Here is a 25,755-nt window from a genome sequence, read left to right on the forward strand (position 1 = left end):
ATGTGATTGACAGGAAATGGGTGTTACTGGGCGGAAACACGGCGTTTCAGGGGCGTGTGGCTGAAAACGCTACCGTTTCCGGAAAAAACGCAGGAGTGGCCGGGGAAACGGTGGGAGTGCCTGGGCGAACGCTGGGTGTGTTTGTGACGTCAACCAGGAACGACAAGCACTGAAATGATCGCACAAGCAGAGTAAGTCTGGAGCTACTCAGAAACTGCTAAGTAGTTAGTAATCGCAATATTGCGAATACATCGGTCGCAATTTTAAGAAGCTAAGATTCACTCCCAGTAGGCGGCGGCTTAGCGTGTGTAACTCTGCTAAATTCGCCTTGCGACCGATCAACTCGGAATGAGGGCCTATGTACTGTACAGTGGCCCTCATTCCGAGTTGATCGGTCGCAAGGCGAATTTAGCAGAGTTACACACGCTAAGCCGCCGCCTACTGGGAGTGAATCTTAGCTTCTTAAAATTGCGACCGATGTATTCGCAATATTGCGATTACTAACTACTTAGCAGTTTCTGAGTAGCTCCAGACTTACTCTGCCTGTGCGATCATTTCAGTGCTTGTCGTTCCTGGTTGACGTCACAAACACACCCAGCGTTCGCCCAGGCACTCCCACCGTTTCCCCGGCCACTCCTGCGTTTTTTCCGGAAACGGTAGCGTTTTCAGCCACACGCCCCTGAAACGCCGTGTTTCCGCCCAGTAACACCCATTTCCTGTCAATCACATTACGATCGCCGGAGCGAAGAAAAAGCCGTGAGTAAAATTACTTTCATCATAGTAAAGTTACTTGGTGCAGTCGCAGTGCGAACATTGCGCATGCGTACTAAGCGGATTTTCACTGCGATGCGATGAAAAATACCGAGCGAACAACTCGGAATGAGGGCCAGTAGTCTTCTCACAATCCAGGCCTGTGGCAGCTTTCACTCCAGCAGCACTGGAAATAAAAAAATGGTTCGCCCAATTCAGTGCTCACCTATTTTATCTGGAAAGCTAGATAAAAATAAACACAACAATTCATTTCATTTTTAAAGCAATGGTTTTATAACAATAAATTGACCACATTCCATACCTAGATTCTAAAACTACATGCAAAACAAAGATCTAGAAACAAATTTGGTTTTGTATATATGTACAGAGTTCAAAACTGTAGGGGCAAAAAGTTGGCTATAATCGTAACTGATCTTCCAATAATAATTACAATGTAACAACATTTGTAATTGCACAACTAAATGGAAACTCACAAGATATGTGTAATAGGTTACACCAGTGGTTCATAAACTCGCTCCCTACAAAGTTCATTTTCCAGGATACCCAGCAGGAGGATAGGTGTGTTCATTACTCACTAACACATTTTAAAAAAAAGTCACAGGTGGAGCAAATTATTTGACTAGCGTTTCAGGGTGGGGAGACCTGGAAAACATGAACTGTTTGGGGTCCTGAGGACCAAGTTTGAGAACCTATGGGTTACATAAAGGATAGTTGTTTAGTAAATCCTGCATGCTAGGATTTGAGGGAAATGTAGTTCAGCAACAGCTGGTCCTGCTGTTCATCTATCCCTGGATCATACTGGCGACAGTCACTATTAAATTAATATTCTCTTGCCACAGTGGCAAATAAAATAAAACACACGTTTATAAGTTTGTGATGAAAAAACGTGCGTTTCACCCACATAGACATTGTGGTGATGTTATTAAAAATAATATATACTATCTAAATATCAGCCTACTATCTTTGACATGTAAATGAATTACTGGCTCTCCTTTCATGCGGACCGCAAGCTTGATTTGTTATTTGAAAACCCACCAACCCTCCCCACACAATAAAAACTTTTAACCAACGTTTGTTATAGCTACGTCTAAACAAAAATATATAAAATTTAAACAAAAAAAGTTCAAGTTGTAAAAACATTATACATGTATTGCGATATCATCCTCCTTTCCCATTAACCCAAAAAGGGGCAACGTTGCAGGATATTTGTATAATGTTTCATAGTCTTAGCGTTAAACATGCTAAGAAAACAGTACATGTTTTAGAAAACATTACCTCTTACTACAAAACCACATTAAATGATTATATACAAAATGGTTATCTGGATTTGGTTTCTGTAGTTATAGAATTTATCTAGCTGATACTATGGCTCATTTACGTTTTCTAAGTATTAAGTACATGATGCTGTTAATTAAGGTGAAAGCAAAGGCAATCCAGGCTAGGATAAAGGAATAACCAAATGTGCCGTCCTTTATGTTCAGTTGCGGATGGAACTGATCATGCATGGAGGAATAGATTGCTGCAGCAACCATAACGCAGAGACCTACAGAGACAAAAATTAGGGGGGGAGGGGGTTGGGATTAATATTCAAAATACAGTACAACATTTTTATTTTTTAAATTCAGTTGATGTGACCCCCCCCCCCCCCCCCACTACCAACCCCCCAACCACCTTCCCCATTACCCTTCTCTCAACTCCCCGCTTTTCATATCCTGGTACCTTGTTGGCAACAAAGCCTGAAAGGAGGCTCTTTTACTGGGTATGGGACTCTAGGTCGACACCACTGAGGTCGACACCATAGGTCGACCACCTGACATAGGTAAACATGGAAAAAGGTCGACATGAGTTTTTAATGGGGGGGTTTGTGTCGTTTTCTCCGTAAAGTGAGCTGGAACAATTAGTGCACCGTGTCCCCACGCATAGCTCGCTTCGCTCGCCATGCTTCGGGCAAGGTGCCTCGCTCCGCTACCGCTGCACTCAGCACAGGTTACCGTTCCCAATTGTAGTCCATGTGGATCGTAAAGTATAAAAAAGTGAAAAAAAGTGAAAAACTCATGTCGACCTTTTTGCATGTCAACCTTGTTCATGTTGACATATTTCAGGTGTCGCCCTAAGGTGTGTCGACCAATTTGTGTCAACCTTATTGATGTCGGCCTGGAGACCGGATACCCTTTTACTACATAGTATGCATGTTAAATGAAATCTGCACGAGCCAATGTTGTATTTCATCTGTTATAGAGTCGTACGTCTGCTTTCTGAAATAATTAGAAAATCTACACAGGAGGAGAAAGCAAATGGTTGCAGCAGGTTCTAGATCTGTCTACAGCCAAATCTTAGTTCTCTGTAAAAAATATGTTTCTATAGTTTATAGTATATAAACTCATCACATGTGAACATTCCACCAGAAATGGCACCTTCTAAATTAAACAGTGGGCATAAATGCTCACATGTCCATCTCTGGTGCAGAATTTTATCAGTAACACAATACTGCCAACCCATGAAAAAAAACATATAACATGGACTGCCATTATTGTTAAAGATCAGGAGCAGTTTTGAGGATACTATAAGGCTTATATACTAGAAATGGGTGGGGAACGCTTTGCCGGTCAGCACACCGATCCATCGATCCCGGCAGCAGACAAAGCCCTCGCTACAAGTTATTTTCCCACTCTATAGGTGTCATGGACCCTGTGGGTCAGCATTCCGTCGGCTGGCATTTTGAGCGCTAAGGATTCCGGCGTCGGGATGGTGACCGCCAGGATCCCAAGCGCTGGTCACATGACCGCAGCCCCTGGAAAAAAGTGATTCATAGCTTCTTTGTACATCACTGGTGGGCCTCATATAAGAACTTGGAAGTAAAACAAAAAATAGCAATTACAGATGTGTCCTCATACACCAAGCGTCTATACGACATAAGGCACAAGGCGCCCGGCGCAACTGAGCCATTCAGAGAGGAATAGCGCACCATATCTATATGTTGCATCTTATATACACATTGCAGCAAGCCATGCACAGTGTACTAGAGACTCGGAACTGCAATATTGACTACACAGAAATTGGTTTTATACATGAGGGTGTAAATTAGGGTGTGCAGTCCAAATGTCGCACAGCATCCTCCTAACGTACTATAGATAATGGACTATATAGCCGGTTAGGCAGGAAGAACAGGTCTCTGGACTTTTACGCCAATCAGGCATTTTTAGGAATGCACATACCCTAGGTGGGAAGCAGTTAGTTTCCTGTATAACGGGGATCATGGCGGTCAGGATACCGACGCTGGAATCCCGACAGACAAGGGAATCCCGGCAGTCGGAAACCTGACCGGGGCCCAGAATCCTCACTCGGGGAGTGATCCATGCCATTCCCAGTGGGGAAATAAATTAGTGTGGCGAGCTTGGGCCCAAGACATGGCGAGCGGACACTCTGTATTCGCCGTTGGGATTCCAGCGTCGGTCTTATTACTATAGGGATCCCATACTGAATCCCCCTGCGTATATGTTTTTACACATTAATATTACTGACATTAAGCTATGCTCTAGAGTATGCCATATAGTAATTGAAGTGTTATATTTTATTTGATGCTTTTGCAATATCATTAGAAATTGGTATCTGTGTTTTTTGCACCTTGGTTATAATATGTTGCACTGTAGGTGGGCATATTGGCGGTCGCCCATCTGTGAATTTATACAAATGGCGATACATCCTTCCCTTGTGTACATCCGTGTGGCTGAATGTGGAAGGACTGAGACGCCCACTTTTAGTGCTGCAAAAGCAATTGATCATCCTGAGACGGCACCACTTGTCTCACCGTTCCTATGCTAGGTGCAGTTTTTAATCTGATCATGGCCTTCTATGCCTGTGGCTGCGTGTGTCAGGGAATGCAGCCACTTGCATTGACGTGTTCATGACATCCCCATAACACGCCCACTGAATGCACCATAACCTCCCAGTTACCACCCAGGAACACCCATCATTTTTCCGGCACATTTCTGATACTGTCTGCTACAAACGCAAGAGCACCTCTGTACATAACGCATGTGCCGTAGGGTTTTTCAGAAATGTTTGTGCATGCGCAGTTGCAAAAAAAATAATGCTGAACTACATGAAGAGCGGCACTGCATATAAATTGGTGCAGCTCAGAATTAGGCCTTTAGACTCAAATATACAGTATACTGCAGTGTAAATATAAAATTGTCCAGCATTTGTGGGCTACATGCAAAGCAGGCAGTATTTACCCTGCATGAAAAAAATAAGATTTTACTTACCGGTAAATCTATTTCTCGTAGTCCGTAGTGGATGCTGGGGACTCCGTAGGGGAATAGCGGGCTCCGCAGGAGACTGGGCACTCTAAAGAAAGATTTAGTACTATCTGGTGTGCACTAGCTCCTCCCTCTATGCCTCCTCCAGACCTCAGTTAAGGAAACTGTGCCCGGAAGAGCAGACATTATAAGGAAAGGATTTTGGAATCTCGGGTAAGACTCATACCAGCCACACCAATCACACCGTATAACTTGTGATACACTTATTCAGTAAACAGTATGAACAACAACAGGGCATCAACAATGGATGACAACATAACATAACATAACCCATTATTAAGCAATAATTATGTACACGTATTGCAGAAAGTCCGCACTTGGGACGGGCGCCCAGCATCCACTACGGACTACGAGAAATAGATTTACCGGTAAGTAAAATCTTATTTTCTCTGACGTCCTAGTGGATGCTGGGGACTCCGTAAGGACCATGGGGATTATACCAAAGCTCCCAAACGGGCGGGAGAGTGCGGATGACTCTGCAGCACCGAATGGGCAAACTCAAGGTCCTCCTCAGCCAGGGTATCAAACTTGTAGAATTTTGCAAATGTGTTTGAACCCGACCAAGTAGCAGCTCGGCAAAGCTGTAATGCCGAGACCCCTCGGGCAGCCGCCCAAAAAGAGCCCACCTTCCTTGTGGAATGGGCTTTCACTGATTTTGGATGCGGCAATCCAGCCGCAGAATGAGCCTGCTGAATCGTGTTACAGATCCAGCGGGCAACGGTTTGCTTTAAAGCAGGAGCACCCAACATGTTGGGGGCATATAGGATAAACAGCGAGTCAGTTTTCCTGACTCCAGCCGTTCGGACTACATAAATCTTCAAAGCCCTGACTACATCTAGTAACCTGGAATCCTCCAAGTCACGAGTAGCCGCAGGCACTACAATAGGTTGGTTCAAATGAAAAGATGACACCACCTTTGGCAGAAATTGGGGACGAGTCCGCAATTCTGCCCTGTCCATATGAAAAACCAGATAGGGGCTTTTACATGACAAAGCTGCCAATTCTGACACATGCCTAGCCGAAGCTAATGCCAATAGCATGACCACCTTCCACTTGAGATACTTTAGCTCCACGGTCTTAAGTGGTTCAAACCAGTGGGATTTTAGGAAACCCAACACCACGTTGAGATCCCAAGGTGCCACTGGTGGCACAAAAGGGGGCTGAATATGTAGCACTCCCTTAACAAACGTCTGAACTTCAGGAAGAGACGCCAGTTCCTTTTGAAAGAAAATGGATAGGGCCGAAATCTGGACCTTTATGGATCCCAACTTCAAGCCCATAGTCACTCCAGACTGTAGAAAGTGCAGAAATCTGCCCAGTTGGAATTCCTCTGTAGGGGCCTTCCTGGCCTCACACCAAGCAACATATTTTCGCCATATGCGGTGATAATGCTTTGCTGTCACGTCCTTCCTAGCCTTTATCAGCGTAGGAATAACTTCCTCCGGAATGCCTTTTTCCGCTAGGATCCGGCGTTCAACCGCCATGCCGTCAAACGCAGCCACGGTAAGTCTTGGAACAGGCAGGGCCCCTGTTGCAACAGGTCCTGTCTGAGAGGCAGAGGCCATGGGTCCTCTGTGAGCATTTCTTGCAATTCCGGGTACCAAGGCCTTCTTGGCCAATCCGGAACAATGAGTATTGTTCTCACTCCTCTTCTTCTTACGATTCTCAGTACCTTGGGTATGAGAGGAAGAGGAGGGAACACATAGACCGACTGGAACACCCACGGTGTTACCAGGGCGTCCACAGCTATCGCCTGAGGGTCTCTTGACCTGGCGCAATACCGTTGCAGCTTTTTGTTGAGACGAGACGCCATCATGTCTAACTGTGGCAGTTCCCATCGATTTGTAATCTGAATGAAGACTTCGTGATGAAGTCCCCACTCTCCCGGGTGAAGGTCGTGCCTGCTGAGGAAGTCTGCTTCCCAGTTGTCCACCCCCGGAATGAACACTGCTGACAGTGCTTGTACGTGATTCTCCACCCACTGAAGAATCCTGGTGGCCTCCGCCATCGCGACTCTGCTTCTTGTGCCGCTCTGGCGGTTTACATGAGCCACCGCGGTGATGTTGTCTGACTGAATCAGCACCGGTTGGTTGCGAAGCAGGGGCTCCGCTTGACTCAGGACGTTGAATATGGCCCTTAGTTCCAGGATATTTATGTGCAGACAAGTTTCCTGACTTGACCACAACCCTTGGAAGTTTCTTCCCTGAGTGACTGCCCCCCACCCTCGGAGGCTCGCATCCGTGGTCACCAGGACCCAGTCCTGTATGCCGAATCTGCGGCCCTCAAGAAGGTGAGCACTCTGTAGCCACCACAGAAGAGACACCCTGGCCCTGGGGGACAGGGTGATCAGCCGATGCATCTGAAGATGCGATCCGGACCATTTTTTCCAACAGATCCCATTGAAAGATCCTCGCATGGAACCTGCCAAAGGGAAAGGCTTCGTACGATGCCACCATCTTTCCCAGGACTCGCGTGCAGTGATGCACCGAGACCTGTTTCGGTTTTAAGAGGTCTCTGACTAGAGTCACAAGCTCTTGAGCCTTCTCCGTCGGGAGAAACACCTTCTTCTGGTCTGTGTCCAGAATCATGCCCAGGAAGGGTAGACGCGTCGTAGGAATCAGCTGCGACTTTGGGATATTCAGAATCCAGCCATGCTGTTGCAACACTTCCTGTGAGTGCGCTACGCTGATCTGCAACTGCTCCCTCGACCTTGCCTTTATGAGGAGATCGTCCAAGTATGGGATAACTGTGACTCCTTGCTTTCTCAGGATCACCATCATTTCTGCCATTACTTTGGTAAATATTCTCGGTGCCGTGGACAGGCCAAACTGCAACGTCTGGAATTGGTAATGACAGTCCTGTACCACAAATCTGAGGTACTTCTGATGAGGCGGATAAATGGGGACATGCAAGTAAGCATCCTTGATGTCCATAGACACCATAAAATCCCCCTCTTCCAGGCTTGCAATGACCGCTCTGAGCGATTCCATCTTGAACTTGAATCTTTTCAGATAAATGTTCAGGGACTTTAAATTTAATATAGGTCTGACCGAACCGTCCGGTTTCGGTACCACAAACATTGTGGAATAGTATCCCTTTCCCTGTTGAAGAAGGGGAACTTTTACCACCACCTGCTGGAGAAATAGCTTGTGAATTGCCGCTACCACTACTTCCCTTTCTATGGGGGAAGCTGGCAGGGCCGATTTTAGGTAACGTTGAGGGGGCATCGCCTCGAATTCCAGCTTGTATCCCTGAGACACAATCTGTATAGCCCAGGGATCCACCTGTGAGCGAACCCACTGGTGGCTGAAATGTCGGAGACGTGCCCCCACCGCTCCTGGCTCCACCCGTGGAGCCCCAGCGTCATGCGGTGGATTTAGTGGAAGCCGGGGAGGACTTCTGTTCCTGGGAACTAGCTGTAAGGTGCAGCTTTTTTCCTCTGCCCCTGCCTCTAGCAAGAAAGGAAGCACCGCTGACCTTCTTGCTTCTTTGTGCGCGAAAGGACTGCATTTGGTAATACTGTGCTTTCTTCGGTTGTGAGGGAATATATGGCAAAAAGTTTGACTTCCCAGCAGTAGCTGTGGAAACCAGGTCCGAGAGACCGTCCCCAAACAATTCCTCACCCTTGTAAGGTAACACCTCCATGTGTTTTTTGGAGTCGGCATCTCCTGTCCACTGCCGAGTCCACAGGACCCTCCTGGCAGAAATTGACATTGCATTAATTCTAGAGCCCAGTAGGCAAATGTCCCTCTGGGCATCCCTCATCTATAGGACAGTGTCTTTTATATGCCCCAGGGTCAGCATAATGGTATCCCTGTCTAAGGTATCCATTTCCTCAGACAGATTATCTGTCCACGCTGCTACAGCACTACACATCCACGCCAACGCAATTGCCGGCCTCAGTAGAGTCCCTGAATGTGTATAAACAGATTTCAGGATACTTTCCTGCTTTCTATCTGCAGGATCCTTTAGGGTGGCCGTATCCTGCGACGGCAGGGCCACCTTCTTAGATAAGCGTGTCAGAGCTTTATCTACCCTAGGGGAGGATTCCCAGCGCACCCTGTCCTCTGGCGGGAAAGGGTACGCCATAAGTAACCTTTTGGAAATCAGGACTTTCTTATCTGGGGAATCCCACGCTCTTTCACATAACTCATTTAACTCATGTGAAGGGGGAAAAGTCACCTCTTGCTTTTTCTCCCCATACATATAAACCCTCTTGTCAGGGACAGGGTTCACCTCTGATATGTGTAAAACATCCTTCATCGCTATAATCATGTAACGTATAGCTTTTGTCATTTTTGGTTTCAATTTTGCATCATCGTCATCGACACTGGAGTCAGAATCCGTGTCGACATCTGTGTCAACCATTTTGGATAGTGGGCGCTTTTGAGACCCTGAGGGCCTCTGCGCTGTAGGATCAGGCATGGGATGAGACCCTGACTGGCCCGAGGTATCAGCTTTATCCAACCTTTTATGTAAGGAGTTTACATTATCATTTAACACCTTCCACATATCCATCCAATCAGGTGTCGGCACCGTCGGCGGCGACACGTCAGTCAACTGCACTTGCTCTGCCTCCACATAGCCCTCTTCGTCAAACATGTCGACACATGCGTACCGACACACCACACACACAGGGGAAGCTCTAAATGAGGACAGGACCCCCACAAAGCCTTTTGGAGAGACAGAGAGAGAGTCTGCCAGCATACACCCCAGCGCTATATAACCCAGGGATTACACAGTAACTTAGTGTTTACCCAGTAGCTGCTGTATTATGATTTATGCGCCTAAATTTATGTGCCCCTCCTCTCTTTTTTACCCTTCTACCGTGATTCTGCAGGGGAGAGCCTGGGGAGCTTCCTCTCAGCGGAGCTGTGGAAGGAAAATGGCGCTGGTGAGTGCTGAGGAAGAAGGCCCCGCCCCCTCAGCGGCGGGCTTCTGTCCCGCGATTTTTAGTAAAATAAATGGCGGGGGCTCATACATATAACAGTGTGCCACTGTCTATATGCAGCATTCGCCAGGAGGTAACAATTGCTGCCCAGGGCGCCCCCCCCTGCGCCCTGCACCCTACAGTGACCGGAGTGTGTGGGTTAGAGTGGGCGCAATGGCTACCTCATGTGAAGACAGGAGTCTTCTGCCGCCGATTTCGATGTCTTCTCCGCTTCTGCCGGCTTCTGTCTTCTGGCTCTGCGAGGGGGACGGCGGCGCGGCTCCGGGCGACAAGGTCAGGTCCTGTGTTCGATCCCTCTGGAGCTAATGGTGTCCAGTAGCCTAAGAAGCGCAACCTAGCCGCAGTTAGTAGGTTTGCTTCTCTCCCCTCAGTCCCTCGTAGCAGAGAGTCTGTTGCCAGCAGAAGCTCTCTGAAAATAAAAAACCTAACTAAAATACTTTCTTATTAGCAAGCTCAGGAGAGCTCACTAAAAGCACCCAGCTCTGTCCGGGCACAGATTCTAACTGAGGTCTGGAGGAGGGGCATAGAGGGAGGAGCCAGTGCACACCAGATAGTACTAAATCTTTCTTTAGAGTGCCCAGTCTCCTGCGGAGCCCGCTATTCCCCATGGTCCTTACGGAGTCCCCAGCATCCACTAGGACGTCAGAGAAATAATAAATGTAGTTGCTACCCTTGCATGGTAACATGGTTTGTACAGGTGCAAAGTTAGTTGCTTTTTTGCTTTACTTCCAACTCAAAGTATGAAGTTTAGCAGTGTCATTAGGAGGTCACATTTAATGAACATTTATATACTGACAACTACAGTATACACCATAGTTATAGTAAAATTAAATATTCAAGAATCAATCCATTTTTGTTTGACATGTTAAATAAAGGTACTTAGAAACAGTGGCGGCAACGAGGGACACGTGACTTTATGGATAGGGGGTGTGGTCTCGCATAAGCTCCCCATTTAGATCACACATGGGAAGCCCCTCTCCCGGTAACATCATTCTGGGGGTATGCCCAGCATCCCTGAAGATGCTGAGCTGAACCTGGAGACTAGTATCTGCACTGCCGGCTTCTTCTCAGTGATAAGAGCCAAGTGCTGCAAGATAATGTCACACTGAAGCACCCGGTTCCTGTCACTGCCGAGGAGTGGGCACCCCCGCTCCCCCCAATTGACACCTCTGCTTGAGAAATGTTTTATTGAAATGGTAGACACTGGGTCTGTTTTACAGTTAGGAGCAAGAATTGCACCTGGAAAAAATAATTGCGCTTGCGCTGTAAAATGCATAACAAGACCTATAATTGTGCAAGACATGGGCTAGCCCAGGAAAAGGCCATGTGTGGCACTCCAGTTGTGGTGAAACTTCACATCCCAGCATGACTGTCCAGGGCCGTAACTACGTGTGTACCAAGTGGGCTTGGCACACAGCGCAGTTGCCCTGAGGGCGCACGGCCAGCGGCATGTAATGAGTCAAATTGACTCATTACATGCCTCTGAAGTCTGCGCCGTGCGCCGCCGCCGCACTGTGGAGGAGAGCTACAGCGCCGGGCAGGTGAGAAGGAGGAGGAGGGAGGGGGACTGGAGCCGCAGCAGCGCTATTTCATTGGTAGTAAGCGCCGCTGCAGCATCCCCCTCTCCTTCCGTATTGGCTGCCCGGCGCTGCTGTGGATGCTGGGATGCGGTTCCTCCATCCCAGCATCCACAGCAGCGCCGGGCAGCCAATACGGAAGGAGAGGGGGATGCTGCAGCGGCGCTTACTACCAATGAAATAGCGCTGCTGCGGCTCCAGTCCCCTCCCTCCTCCTCCTTCTCACCTGCCTGCACCGAGGGAGCTGCACGAGGAGCCTGTCAGCGGGGAGATGGTAAGTATGTATCTCTCTTTCTCTCTCTCTTTCTCTCTCTCTTTCTCTCTCTCTCTCTCTCAGGGGGACACCGTCTGCCATAATGTGTAAAAAGGGGGCCTGGCTGCCGCAATGTGTAAAAAGGGGGTCTGACTGCCGCAATGTGTAAAAAGGGGGCCTGGCTGCCGCAATGTGTAAAAAGGGGGACTGGCTGCCGCAATGTGTAAAAAGGGGGCCTGGCTGCCGCAATGTGTAAAAAGGGGGCCTGGCTGCCGCAATGTGTAAAAAGGGGGACTGGCTGCCGCAATGTGTAAAAAGGGGCACTGGCTGCCGCAATGTTTAAAAAGGGGGCCTGGCTGCCGCAATGTGTAAAAATGGGGACTGGCTGCCGCAATGTGTAAAAAGGGGGACTGGCTGCCGTGATGTGCAAAAAGGGGGACTGGCTGCCGCAATGTGTATAAAGGGGGACACCGTCTGCCGTAATGTGTAAAAACGGGGACGCTGTCTGCTGTAATGTGTAAAAAGGGGACGCTGTCTGCCGTAATGTTAAAAAAGGGGACGCTGTCTGCTGTAATGTGTAAAAAAGGGGACGCTGTCTGCCACAATATGTAAAAAGGGGGACTGGCTGCCGCAATGTGTTAAAAGGGAGACTGTCTGCTGTAATGTGTAAAAAGGGGGACGCTGTCTGCTGTAATGTATAAAAGGGGCTCTACCTGGTGTAGTGGCGCTACTGTGCAGCGTAATTTGAATAATGTAGACTACTGTGCACCGTAGTATGAATTGCTATTATTTTGTGGCCACGCCCCTTCCCCATGAAGCCACGCCCCTATATATTTTTCGCGCGCCAACGGCGCACACTGCCCCTATCTTACATGGGGGGGCGCCAATGTCGTTTCTTGCACACAGCGCTAAAATGCCTAGTTACGGCACTGTGACTGTCCCTAATTTTGTGGTAATGACAGGGCATGTGGCATGCTGGTATATGAGGTTCCACAGATGCTGAGCGCCAGACATTGTATACACCTGGCCTAGCCCAATCCTAAAATACACAGTATGCAGTTGTTTTGTATTTGCCCTGCATGCAAAACAAGAAACGGTCTGCATTCCCACCTTTTGTGCTGTAATAAGGTTTGTTCAGCTGCACAACTTGCTCCTGACTGAATCAGCACAAACTTTGTTTCATGCACAAAATGATAAAAAATACTGTACAGAATGACATTCAAGCTGTGTGTATAAGGTGTATATTAAACATAAATGCATTTTGTGTTTAGATTTGGGCAGAGGCGTCACCAGGTGTGGTGATACCCCGATGCGCACTCTGCATAACAACCCCCACTCCAGAGGCGCGGTTGACTGAAAAGGAGTGTGGCATAATAAAAAGGGGCATGACCTTGCGGGATCTCTGTTCCATCACTCTGGGGGCTTGTCCAGCATCCCTACAGATGCTGGCTGTCCCCAAAGATTGGGCTGTGTATAGTGCCGACTCTGGTCACTGCAGAAGAGCAGGCACTTTGGTGTCACCCCTTCCGAGGGTGACATCCAGCTTGTGACGCCATTGGACTTCAGTCCGATCTCCAATATCTCATTATGGTAAACAAATATTACAAAATACGGAAAAATCCAAAATACTTCTGGTCCCAAGTATTTTAGGATTTGGGAGAATCAACTTGTATATGTTATAAAAATAATTCACAAACCTACTAAATCATTACACTACTCACATGACAACATCTGGATGATAGCAGTGAACACAAATCTCTCTCCTTGTTTAAGCCGAAAGAGCTGAAGAACAAAGCTTAGGAGTCCAATGCAGCAGAGAATGGTAGATAGAACCATAGTAGCCTGAATAGCTTGGATCGCCTGAAAAGCTAATAACAGAATACAGACAATGTGAGAATCCTGTGAAGAGATTTGTATGTATCACCTGTTCCAAACTAAGAGCATCCCCAATGTTAGTCACAACAAATTGAACTTACAGTTGTTGATTCCGGTGCATTGTACTTTTGTATTATTGGTAATACAGGTTTTCCATATGTCCACATAATAACTGTTTCCAACCCACCAAGCCTGTGGAACAAATATAAGTTACATGTTAAAGCCAGAATTTTCTAAAACAAAAAAAAGCAGTAACTTTAGAAGGTGCAAAGCGGCCTATTTTAGTTTTTTTCACTCAATTAGCCACAAGGAGGGTGAGTTGCCGTTGCAAATGCTAGCGAAGGGTATTGAAACTTGCCCCTCTCTCGGCCCGAACCCTCTGGGGCTGCAAACATTAATCAGTGAGTTCAGACAAACAGTAAGTGCAGAATAAAGCCACACTCAGGCCTGGCAACAGGGGGAGGGGGGACGACGACAAAGGGAACACTTGTTTCGGGCCCTCAGGAATTTTAGGAGAACAATTCCTGTGTCCACCTGGACTGTGCCACTGTTGTGCTGTACTCAGCAGGAAAGAAGGGATCCCAGCTGGCCTCCGGCGGGGGGCAGCGGCACAATAAAGTTTGATTTGTGCTGTCTCAGTGCGCGTGGCGTCATTATTATTATTTATTATTATTACCAGTTATTTATACAGCGGCGACCAGGTCTGAATTAGGCCCTATATTCCCTATCACATGTACATGCACACACATTCGTACAAGGGTTCATTTTGTTGGCAGCCAATTAACCTATCAGTATATTTTGGGGTTTTGGGAGGAAACCGGAGTACCCGGAGGAAACCCACGCTAGCACAGGGAGAATATACAAACCACACAGGGCCAAGCAGGGAACAGAAATCCATGACCTCAGCACTGTGAGGCAGTAATGGTAACCATTACACCATCAGTACTGTGTCACACCATCCGCACTGCCCACGTCATGATGGCACGCTGCTGTAAACTGAGAAGCCGAGTCATCTGCCTGCAAACTAAGGGGGTAATTCCGAGTTGATCGCTCGCTAGCAACTTTTTGCTGTGCTGCGATCAGATAGTCGCCGCCTATGCGGGAGAGTATTTTCACTTTGCAAGTGTGTGAACGCTTTTGCAGCCGACAGCATAAAAAAGTTTGTTGCAATGGGAGGCTGAGAGACACAAGGGGAGGCTGAGAGACACAAAGGGAGGCTGAGAGACACAGAGAGAGAAATGGGGAGGGGGGATGGAGGAGGAGCTGAGAGACAAAGAGGGATGGGGAGGCTGAGAGGCAAAGGGGGATGGGGAGGCAGAGAGGAACAGGTGAGATAAGTGGATGGCTGGAGACAGAGAGACACGGAATGAGGCTGGAGACACAGGGATGGTGCTGGAGTGACACAGGCGAGGATGAGACTGCCCACACTAACAGTACTTGTGCCGCAAGCCAACTCACTGCTTATTCAATCCCCCCCAGGTATCAGTTGTATACTGTGCCCATGCAGGTTAAGGAATTGTGCACATTAGCTCAGATTTTTTTTTTTTTTTTTTTTAATCAACTCAATTCAATCCAAATTTGGTCATTAATAAGACAGAAGAATGCATGTTCAACAAAATATAACATGAAAATCACCAAAACCTCCTATAAAGAAGAAAAGTATACCTAAAAACTAAAACCAAGACCACATATCTGGAATTCATTCTAAGGGGGTCAATGCAATTAGAAGTGAGGGGGTGAATTGCTTTTGTAACAGCGTGGCAACAGCAGCTGAACTTGCCCACCTCATGGACTATTCACACCCAGCACTCATGGAATTTTGTACACAACCGAGGCTATAAACAAAGGACCTAATTCAGACCTGATCGCAGCAGCAAATTTGTTAGCTAATGGGCAAAACCTGTCCACTGCAGGGGGGGGGGAGGTGCTGGCAGATACAACATGCAGAGAGAGTTAGATTGGGGTGAGTTATATTGTTTCTGTGCAGGGTACTAAATACTGGCTGCTTTATTTTTACACTGCGATTTAGATTTCAGTTTGAACACACCCCACCCAAATATAACTCTCTCTGCACGTTACATCTGCCCCACCTGCAGTGCACATGGTTTTGCCCATTAGCTAACAAATTTTCTGCTGCGATCAGGTCTGAATTAGGCCCAAAATCTACTACTACTACTACTACTACTACTACTACTACTGCTACTACTGCAATTACTACTACTACTACTACTACTGCCACTGTTGCTGCTGCTACTATTACTATTACTAATACTACTGCTGCTGCCACTACTGCCACTGTTGCTGCTACTACTACTACTACTACTGCTACTTATGCTTCTACTACTACTAATGCTACTACTACTGCTGCTACTCTACTACTACTGCTACTCTACTACTACTACTACTACTAGTAAAACTGCTACTATTACTACTGCTACTACAACTGCTATCCTACTACTACTACTGCTGATCTACTACTACTATTACTACTACTCTGCTGCTACTACTACTACTACTACCACTACTACTACTACTACTATTACTATTGCTACTCTACTACTTCTACTACTGCTACTGATCTACTGCTACTACTACTATTACTACTGCTACTGATCTACTGCTACTACTGCTGCTGCTGCTGCTACTACTATTACTATTGCTACTGATCTACTACTGCTGCTGCTACTGCTACTACTAAATCTACTACTACTTCTACTACTGCTACTGATCTACTGCTACTACTACTATTACTACTGCTACTGATCTACTGCTACTACTACTATTACTACTGCTACTGATCTACTGCTACTACTACTATTACTACTGCTACTGATCTACTGCTACTACTGCTATTACTACTACTACTGATCTACTGCTACTACTGCTATTACTACTACTACTGATCTACTGCTACTACTGCTGCTGCTACTGCTACTGATCTACTGCTACTACTGCTATTACTACTACTACTGATCTACTGCTACTACTGCTATTACTACTACTACTGATCTACTGCTACTACTGCTGCTGCTACTGCTACTGATCTACTGCTACTACTACTATTACTACTGCTACTGATCTACTGCTACTACTGCTATTACTACTACTACTGATCTACTGCTACTACTGCTATTACTACTACTACTGATCTACTGCTACTACTGCTATTACTACTACTACTGATCTACTGCTACTACTGCTATTACTACTACTACTGATCTACTGCTACTACTGCTATTACTACTACTACTGATCTACTGCTACTACTGCTATTACTACTACTACTGATCTACTGCTACTACTGCTATTACTACTACTACTGATCTACTGCTACTACTGCTGCTGCTACTGCTACTGATCTACTGCTACTACTGCTATTACTACTACTACTGATCTACTGCTACTACTGCTATTACTACTACTACTGATCTACTGCTACTACTACTATTACTACTGCTACTGATCTACTGCTACTACTGCTATTACTACTACTACTGATCTACTGCTACTACTGCTATTACTACTACTACTGATCTACTGCTACTACTGCTATTACTACTACTACTGATCTACTGCTACTACTGCTATTACTACTACTACTGATCTACTGCTACTACTGCTGCTGCTACTGCTACTGATCTACTGCTACTACTACTATTACTACTGCTACTGATCTACTGCTACTACTGCTATTACTACTACTACTGATCTACTGCTACTACTACTATTACTACTGCTACTGATCTACTGCTACTACTGCTATTACTACTACTACTGATCTACTGCTACTACTGCTATTACTACTACTACTGATCTACTGCTACTACTGCTATTACTACTACTACTGATCTACTGCTACTACTGCTATTACTACTACTACTGATCTACTGCTACTACTGCTATTACTACTACTACTGATCTACTGCTACTACTGCTATTACTACTACTACTGATCTACTGCTACTACTGCTATTACTACTACTACTGATCTACTGCTACTACTGCTGCTGCTACTGCTACTGATCTACTGCTACTACTGCTATTACTACTACTACTGATCTACTGCTACTACTGCTATTACTACTACTACTGATCTACTGCTACTACTGCTATTACTACTACTACTGATCTACTGCTACTACTGCTATTACTACTACTACTGATCTACTGCTACTACTGCTATTACTACTACTACTGATCTACTGCTACTACTGCTATTACTACTACTACTGATCTACTGCTACTACTGCTATTACTACTACTACTGATCTACTGCTACTACTGCTATTACTACTACTACTGATCTACTGCTACTACTGCTATTACTACTACTACTGATCTACTGCTACTACTACTATTACTACTGCTACTGATCTACTGCTACTACTGCTATTACTACTACTACTGATCTACTGCTACTACTGCTATTACTACTACTACTGATCTACTGCTACTACTGCTATTACTACTACTACTGATCTACTGCTACTACTGCTATTACTACTACTACTGATCTACTGCTACTACTGCTATTACTACTACTACTGATCTACTGCTACTACTACTATTACTACTGCTACTGATCTACTGCTACTACTGCTATTACTACTACTACTGATCTACTGCTACTACTGCTATTACTACTACTACTGATCTACTGCTACTACTGCTATTACTACTACTACTGATCTACTGCTACTACTGCTGCTGCTACTGCTACTACTACTAAATCTACTACTACTTCTACTGCTACACTACTAGATCACACACAAATCTTTATCTTTTTTGAGCCCTTAGAGAATGGTATCTGCTGCGTCTTTACAAAATTATCCAATTGAATTAGTCAATAATGATGATTTGACGACAACAGGCCAGCAACTTTTGTAACACCTTCTTACAGAAAATAAGTCAATTTGTATAATAGATTATTGAGCATTAATCTATATATATTTACATTAGGTAAATACAAAAATGAAACTGGGGAGGTACAGTAGCTGGAAGAAAGAAAGCTGGTTAACTGACACTTATTATTTAAGCATTGTTGGTCAGGACACACGGGACAGGTGGTCACAGTATCGGAATGGGGCATGAAGGGCCCATCGGGGGGATGCTGTTGTAGGGGCCCATGCTTAAGGGTATGGCCAGGCTCCACTGGGGCGTGGCCAGCCACCAAAGAGGTTTGGCTAACCATTATACAGTACATCGCCTGGACCCCTTGGTAAATATATAATAAACCATATTCTTGTGAAGTATAATGTAACATTTGTATAATGCATAATTCAAGTGCACTAGGATAGAGTCTGGAAACTGATCCCTAGAGGAGGGTCCACAGGCAGTGGTGCCCACCAGGGGTTTCTCCTTTTCCCTGTGGGCCAGTCCAACCTTGGGTGGTCAATATAGAATAGTCTGTTAAAAACTAATAATAAAAACTAATAATCATTTTTCATAGGTAGTTTAACAAAATTTTAAAAAAGTGGGTCTATTTTTGGATCTAGGTTTGTCTAGTAGGTAACTACTTGTCAGACTTAAGGGCCCTACACACATGGCGATGTGCCACCGAGGTGACCGGCGGCCGATACGTCCAAAGGTCGACCCAGCGGCGCGCGGGGGGGGAGTGTATCGTTGGTGCATACACAATGAAAGATATGAACGATATCTCGTTCATTAATGAACGGGATCGTTCATTTCTTTCAGTATTTCAGTAGTATCGGCCAGTGTGTAGGGCCTATTACTTTAGAATCTAATAACCTACTGAGATAAGAAATAAGTGATAGTATATGAATATATACTCTAATTCACACACAATTTTAACTAAATATTTTTTCCAAGTCATAGATTTGATGTACTAACTTTAGAGAAACCTTAGCTACAATGTATAAACTGGGAATGAGTATGATACAGCAGGACAGTACAGTGCAGCAGATGAATGACTTACATTGTCAATTGTAGAAACGAATAGTAATGCTATGGAGGTTACGTGGAAAATGACAATAAAAGCCAGGACGACCAACATCTTCACTCTTCTCTTCTTCTAGACCAAGATGAAACTGAAAAGCAAAAAGAAATAGAAAGCATAAGTTATGTATATTGAATGTAAATCTGGCAATAACTAAGAGCCTGATTCAGAGGCTGGCAAAGATCCTGCTCCGCACGCAGTTTCCTGATTATCGTGAATCTGCGGCTGCGCAAGATCCGACTGTGTCTTGCCTTGTTGCTTGCAGTTTCCCACTGTCGCTGCCTGAATTACAAGCAGCGGCGTTGAGGAGGTGGGGAGGAGGCGGAGGAAGGGCTGCGTTCCCAGAAATGAGAAGCGTCACTCTCATTTTCTAAGGGGTGAGATCCAGGAGTATGTGTTTTACCATGCAGATTTCCTAGCCTCAGCCCCCACTTCCATCAGTCAGCTGCGTACGCTGAGGCTTACTCGCAATGTTGGATCCCAGCTTGCAAAGTCAGTCACAGTGCTGGGATCTCTGGCAAAGACTGGTAACCTGAACCTACAGCAGCGCATGTATTACCACCATCATCTTTCTGTTATCATAAGCTCAGGATAGCGACAACAGAAAATGTATTTTTTTATGCTTTATTATTTGAATAAACATTTTCATTAATCAATAGTTTTAAGGTTTTTTTAAACAAGTTTTTTTATTTTCAAAATGTATCTTTTTGCTTGCAGTGACTATTTCACTAGCCCTGGCCTAATCTGTACCCCAGTTGATGCGTACAGCAGACAGGTTCAGAGCCACTGATTACAAAAAGAATACCAAAGAGTAGGAGATGATTGAGTGGGTAAGGAAAGGAAGATTGCACAAGGGAAGAGAAACATTTTTGCAAGAACATACAATCTATTGCGCAATTCTTGCATGGTCATAAATCCCAAAGACAGGCCCTACCAAACAGCAAGTAATCCTTATCACTCCCAATCAGTATAGCCAAAGATTTTAGAGGTCTATTCATGAAGCAGTGAAAAGAGTGGGGGAGTGAGCCTGTGGAGAAGTTGCCCATGGCAAACAATCAGCTGCTCTGTATAATGGTATAGTATGCAAATTATAAATGTTACGTCAATGCTGATTGGTTGCCATGGCCAAATTCTCCACTGGCTCACTTCTCCACACTTTTCACTGCTTCATGAATAGACCCCTTAATGAGAAATACAGTATCAGCAATAACACTTTTCTATTGCTGTGATAAATAATCATTGTGTTTGATAAAAATGCCTGTAAAGTGTATTTTACTGTAACTTTACAAAACTCTTTAGGTACTCCACAGCTTCCTATGAATATGTCATCATAATATAAATACAACCACCTCAGGTTGTACAATATGGTTTAAGAACTAAACACAAAAAAGCAAACAAACACAAAAAAGGCTGATCGTATGTATAACAACAGTTTTAAAATTAGTAGTGCAAAACAGACCGACTGACTAAAGTAAAGCAAAATTCATCAACTATCTACATGTAAATGAAAATTTTGTATACGTATATCCGGATCTAGTCGTTTACATATATGTCGTTGAATTGCATCTCCATTTGCTTGGAGAGTAGGATGTGTTCACATAATTGTGGCATTATTAGATGTTAATGCAGCCCTGGATACACAACCTAGGGGATGATTCAGATCTGATCGTAGATTTGCAAATTTAGCACATCTACAATAAGTTACATGCGTGGGGCTATAATGCCCCACATGTCAGGCCCTGCTCCCCCGCACAGGTGCGAAAGCATTGCATGCCGGCGATGCTTTTGCACCCGCCAAGTAGCTTCCTTGTCTGCGCGGCCTAGCTGCTCTGGCAGACAGCTACCTGCCGCATCCCGGGTCACAGAGGGTGCGTGTGATGTCACGCAGCCACCGCGGCCTGCCCCTGCAACGGTCAAGAAACGCAACGGTTCAAATGCTGTTGGCACGCCCCCTCCCGCCCTTCGACCACCTCTGCCTATCAATCAGGCAGAGCCGATTGCAGCCCTGAGATGCTTTTAATATCTCACTGGGCATCCCGGAGTGGTAAGCCTAAGTCTATATGCCTCATGTACGGGTGGTCTTTAGGTTGCCGACTGTCGGGATCCTGGCGCACAGTATACCGGCGCCGGAATCTCGACAGCCGGCATACCGGCACTTTTTCTCCCTCGTGGGGGTCCACGACCCCCCTGGAGGGAGAATAGATAGCGTGACCGTGCCCGCAAGTGGCTCATTTGCGCTCGCCGCTCTGTTGGGCTTCCGGCGCCGGTATGCTGGTCGCCGGGAGCCCGGCCGCCGGCATACCATACTACACCCCTGATGTACACCTGCACAAATTCTGCTATGCTCATGAGCTGGACACATCTTGAGCTACAATATCTGATCAGCCAGGCTGATTAAGCTACAGACCAGTGTGCCAGGACTTAGGTAGGTGCCCCACAGGTCACACACCTTAACAAAGACCCTTGCACAGGTCAAAACGCGTAGGTGGGGAAGCCTGTGCCAGGATTTGTGTGGCGGTTTCATCCCAATTAGACCAGAGGACATCTGACCAACGGGGCACCGTTCACTTGTCACTTTACGTCTTGAAACCTCTGTGGACCCTGGGTATGAATACACCAGCTCTTTTATGATTGGATGTTTGTATGTAAATAAAATGCTATTTCTCTTACGTCCTAGAGAATACTGGGGTCCACATTAGTACCATGGGGTACAGTTGGGTCCACCACTAGGAGCTTTGGGCACTTTAAGAAATCAATAGTGTGGGCTGGATCCTCCCTCTATGCCCTTCCTACCAGACTCATTTTAGAAAATGTGCCCAGAAGAGCCGGTCATGCTTAGGGAAGCTCCTGAAGAGTTTTCTACATTTATTTTTTCTGTTTGTTATTTTCAGACAGTGCTGTTTGGCAACAGCCTGTCTCCTTCGTGGGACTTTGGAGGGAAGGGGAGACGGCCCAACCTCCTCCAGGGTTAATGGTCCCAGTCCCCGCTGACAGGACACTGAGCTCCTGAGGGTCCTATTGGCAAGCCCCACCACGGCGAACGTACGGTCCTGCAGCACGCCGCCACCCCTAACAGAGCCAGAAGTAAGAAGAGTGGTGAGTAGGTGGCCGATGTCCCGGTTAGCGGGTCACCAGCTGAAATGGCGGCATAAGAGTGTGGAGCGCATCGCTGACAGGCAGGCTGCGCTCCAGGGCTCAGGATGACATGATGTGTGCATGTGTTCCGCTGTGAGGAGCGCGCTGAGCCACTACTTACATTACCCACACTGGCAATTCTAGCTTACAGGGGTTCTAACCCACTGTTAAGCACCATGCATACCTCAGCCAGTATAAAAAAAACAGAAGACTGCGCGTCATTACGGGGGCGGGGCTTCACTATGAGCGGACCCAGCAGCTCACCAGCGCCATTTTCCCTCTGCAGCTCTACATAGACAGACTGGCAGGGAAGCGCAGCCCCTCCACAAGGACTCCAACTTGCCTCAGCGGTACCAGGGGGTCATAGCAAAGGGGGGAGCAGTATTAGAATACTGAGTCTTTATTAAGAGGGCTTAGTTTGTGACCCAGCTAACCATATAATTAGCTATAGGGGCGCTGTGTGGCTGACTCCATCATACTCTGTGTCTCCCTAGGGGGCTCTGTGTGGTTTAACTGTGCTTTTAACCTATTCATCCTGTATGTGTGTGTGTGTGTGTTCACTTCTTTTACATTTTTCTATGTCAAAGGAGTGTGTTCCATGCACAGCGGAGTGTTTTTCTCACTCAGGGGGATCCCTACAGTGTACTCAGGATAGTACACATTCTCAGGCTAGTGGGTCCGAACCAGTATGGTTTGATTCATTAAATTGGATGATCTCAAATATTTCACTTAAATCATCCCAAAATGAGAAGGAGATGCAACACTTAAGACAATCTGTGGATGAACTGATGAATAGAGATTCAGTGGCCATTCCAGCGTCTCAGACCCCTGCCATTTGTCCACAAAAGCATACACTGGCCCAAATCATGCAGACTAATACCGATGATGATGTATCAGACGTTGAGGAGGGTGACGTTGACTCAGGAGGGGGGGATGCAGCTTTGTCACAGGGAATACAGGCCTGATAGAGGCTATTAGAGATGTCCTGCACAATCCTGACAAAGCGACAGAGGACGAGGAGGAATCTTATTTTAATGTGAAAAAGAAATCCTCTGCTACTTTCCCTGCATCTAAGAAATAAAATTCCTTATTTGAAGAAACTTGGTCTAATACTGACAAGAAGTTTCAGATCCCTAAAAGGTTATTCACATCTTTCCCTTTTCCTCAGGACGATAGAAAAAAATGGGAAAACCCACCGATTGTTGACGCATCGGTATCTAGATTATCATGTAAAATAAGTTTACCTGTCCCGGGGGCAGCCTCCTTAAAAGATGCGACAGACCGCAAGATTGAGACCACTCTCAAATCTCTGTACACTGCTGCGGGGGTGGCCCATAGACCAAATATTGCTTGTGCTTGGATCACTAGGGCCATTGCAAAATGGTCAGGTAACCTAATTGAGGGGTTAGATTCCTTACCAAGAGGTGAGATGATTTTACTCCTGCAATATATACAGGACTCTGCAAATTTTATGGTGGAAGCCATAAAAGACATTGGATTGCTCAATGCACGCTCCACTGCCATGGCAGTGTAAGCACGCAGGGGCCTATGGCTACGTCAGTGGATGGCGGATGCAGATTCCAAAAAGGGTGTGGAAAGCCTACCTTTCACAGGCGAGGCCCTGTTTGGTGACGAACTGGATACGTGGATATCCAGGGCTACTGCGGGTGTTACGTTCTTGGTGCTCAGAACAAGAGAGATGTTGCGTAGTGAGTCCAGAGCACCAGAACGTGACGCTGAAATAAGGTGTGGTATGGAAATAGCCCCTAGCAGCCTACCTCCATTGTTTCACCCGTGTGGTCAGTTCACACCTGCATGACTATGGTTTCTTGGGCCCACGGCAGCCGCGTTTGAAGGGCGGATTAGGTCTGCCCAACTCCGATGCCCCCAGGTCTTAGAGTGAGACAAGGCGTGAACCGAGACAGGATAATAACAAGGGGACCTCTAACTAAACCAAACAGAAGGCTAGGGGCTACTAACAACCCTAAAACTAAATACATGTGCGGCATGCCGCCAAAGGAAAAGAACAACAAAGGAAATGCTGTCCACACGCCGACACTATACTGTTGTGTACCGGTGGTGACAGCATATGCAGAACCCTCTGCAAAACACCAGTAACAGATATAACCAAGGAATACAGCGGCCTAGGCCGACGGACGCGGCAAAGCCGCTACTCACGGAACCGGTACAAATACTGGCAAACGGACAGGAACCCCCAACGTAGCCGACACAAGCTCTCAGAACCGGAGGACAGGCAGAATCCCAAACGACAGACCGGTGGACACCAAGAAGCCAGATACTCGACCAGGAACAAAGCCACAGGACTTCTGGACAGGAACGCCTCACGGCAGGACATGGGATCCGACACTGGATCCGACACTGGAACCGACACTGGAACCGACACTGGAACCAGCAGGAACTAGCTCAGAACTCAAGAACTATCACCGGCGTCTGTGTATTGCACTGAGCCAGAATATAACAGAGAGCCCTAATTAATTATGTCATGCAGCTGCCCTGTTGCACGACTCCAAACTGACAAGATGCAATTAGCAGACAGGTGAGGCCAACACATGGAAACAGGCTGCAATTACACAGACTCACCACCGGCAGCAAACAAGAATCTTCTAAACCAGAACAGAGGGAAATCCTGGCCTGCAAGAGAACTATAAACATAAAATAGGAATGAACCACTACCTGTGGTTCATAACAGTACCCTCTCCTTAAGGGTGGGCTCCGAACACCCCATGACACCCACGGGGAACAGAAACAGAAGTAAAACATAAAATACATTACCAAAATGCAAAACAGGAATGAGCCACAGCCGTGGCTCATAACAGTACCCCCCCCCCCCTTTTTTTTTATATACACCACAAGGCAAGAGTCAGCAATATTTATTTTTCTTCTTTTTACCCTGTACT

General features: G+C 46.2%; 1 protein-coding gene across 2 annotated transcripts in view; it reads right to left on the reverse strand.

The window, feature by feature from the left end:
* Positions 1-1,020: 1,020 nt before the first annotated feature.
* The window catches only part of EMP2 (epithelial membrane protein 2), an 85,900-nt gene continuing 61,165 nt past the window's right edge, over positions 1,021-25,755 (reverse strand). For both annotated transcript variants that reach the window (XM_063934279.1, XM_063934280.1), the window contains exons 2-5: positions 19,682-19,793; positions 13,848-13,938; positions 13,593-13,739; positions 1,021-2,314 (exon numbers count right to left, since the gene is read on the reverse strand). In XM_063934279.1, coding sequence (XP_063790349.1) covers positions 2,142-2,314; positions 13,593-13,739; positions 13,848-13,938; positions 19,682-19,759 — 489 coding nt within the window. In that variant the 5' untranslated portion in view covers positions 19,760-19,793 and the 3' untranslated portion in view covers positions 1,021-2,141. The remainder of the gene's footprint in view (positions 2,315-13,592; positions 13,740-13,847; positions 13,939-19,681; positions 19,794-25,755) is intronic.

Source organism: Pseudophryne corroboree, chromosome 7 (genome assembly GCF_028390025.1).
Source record: "Pseudophryne corroboree isolate aPseCor3 chromosome 7, aPseCor3.hap2, whole genome shotgun sequence".
Lineage (NCBI taxonomy): Eukaryota > Metazoa > Chordata > Amphibia > Anura > Myobatrachidae > Pseudophryne > Pseudophryne corroboree.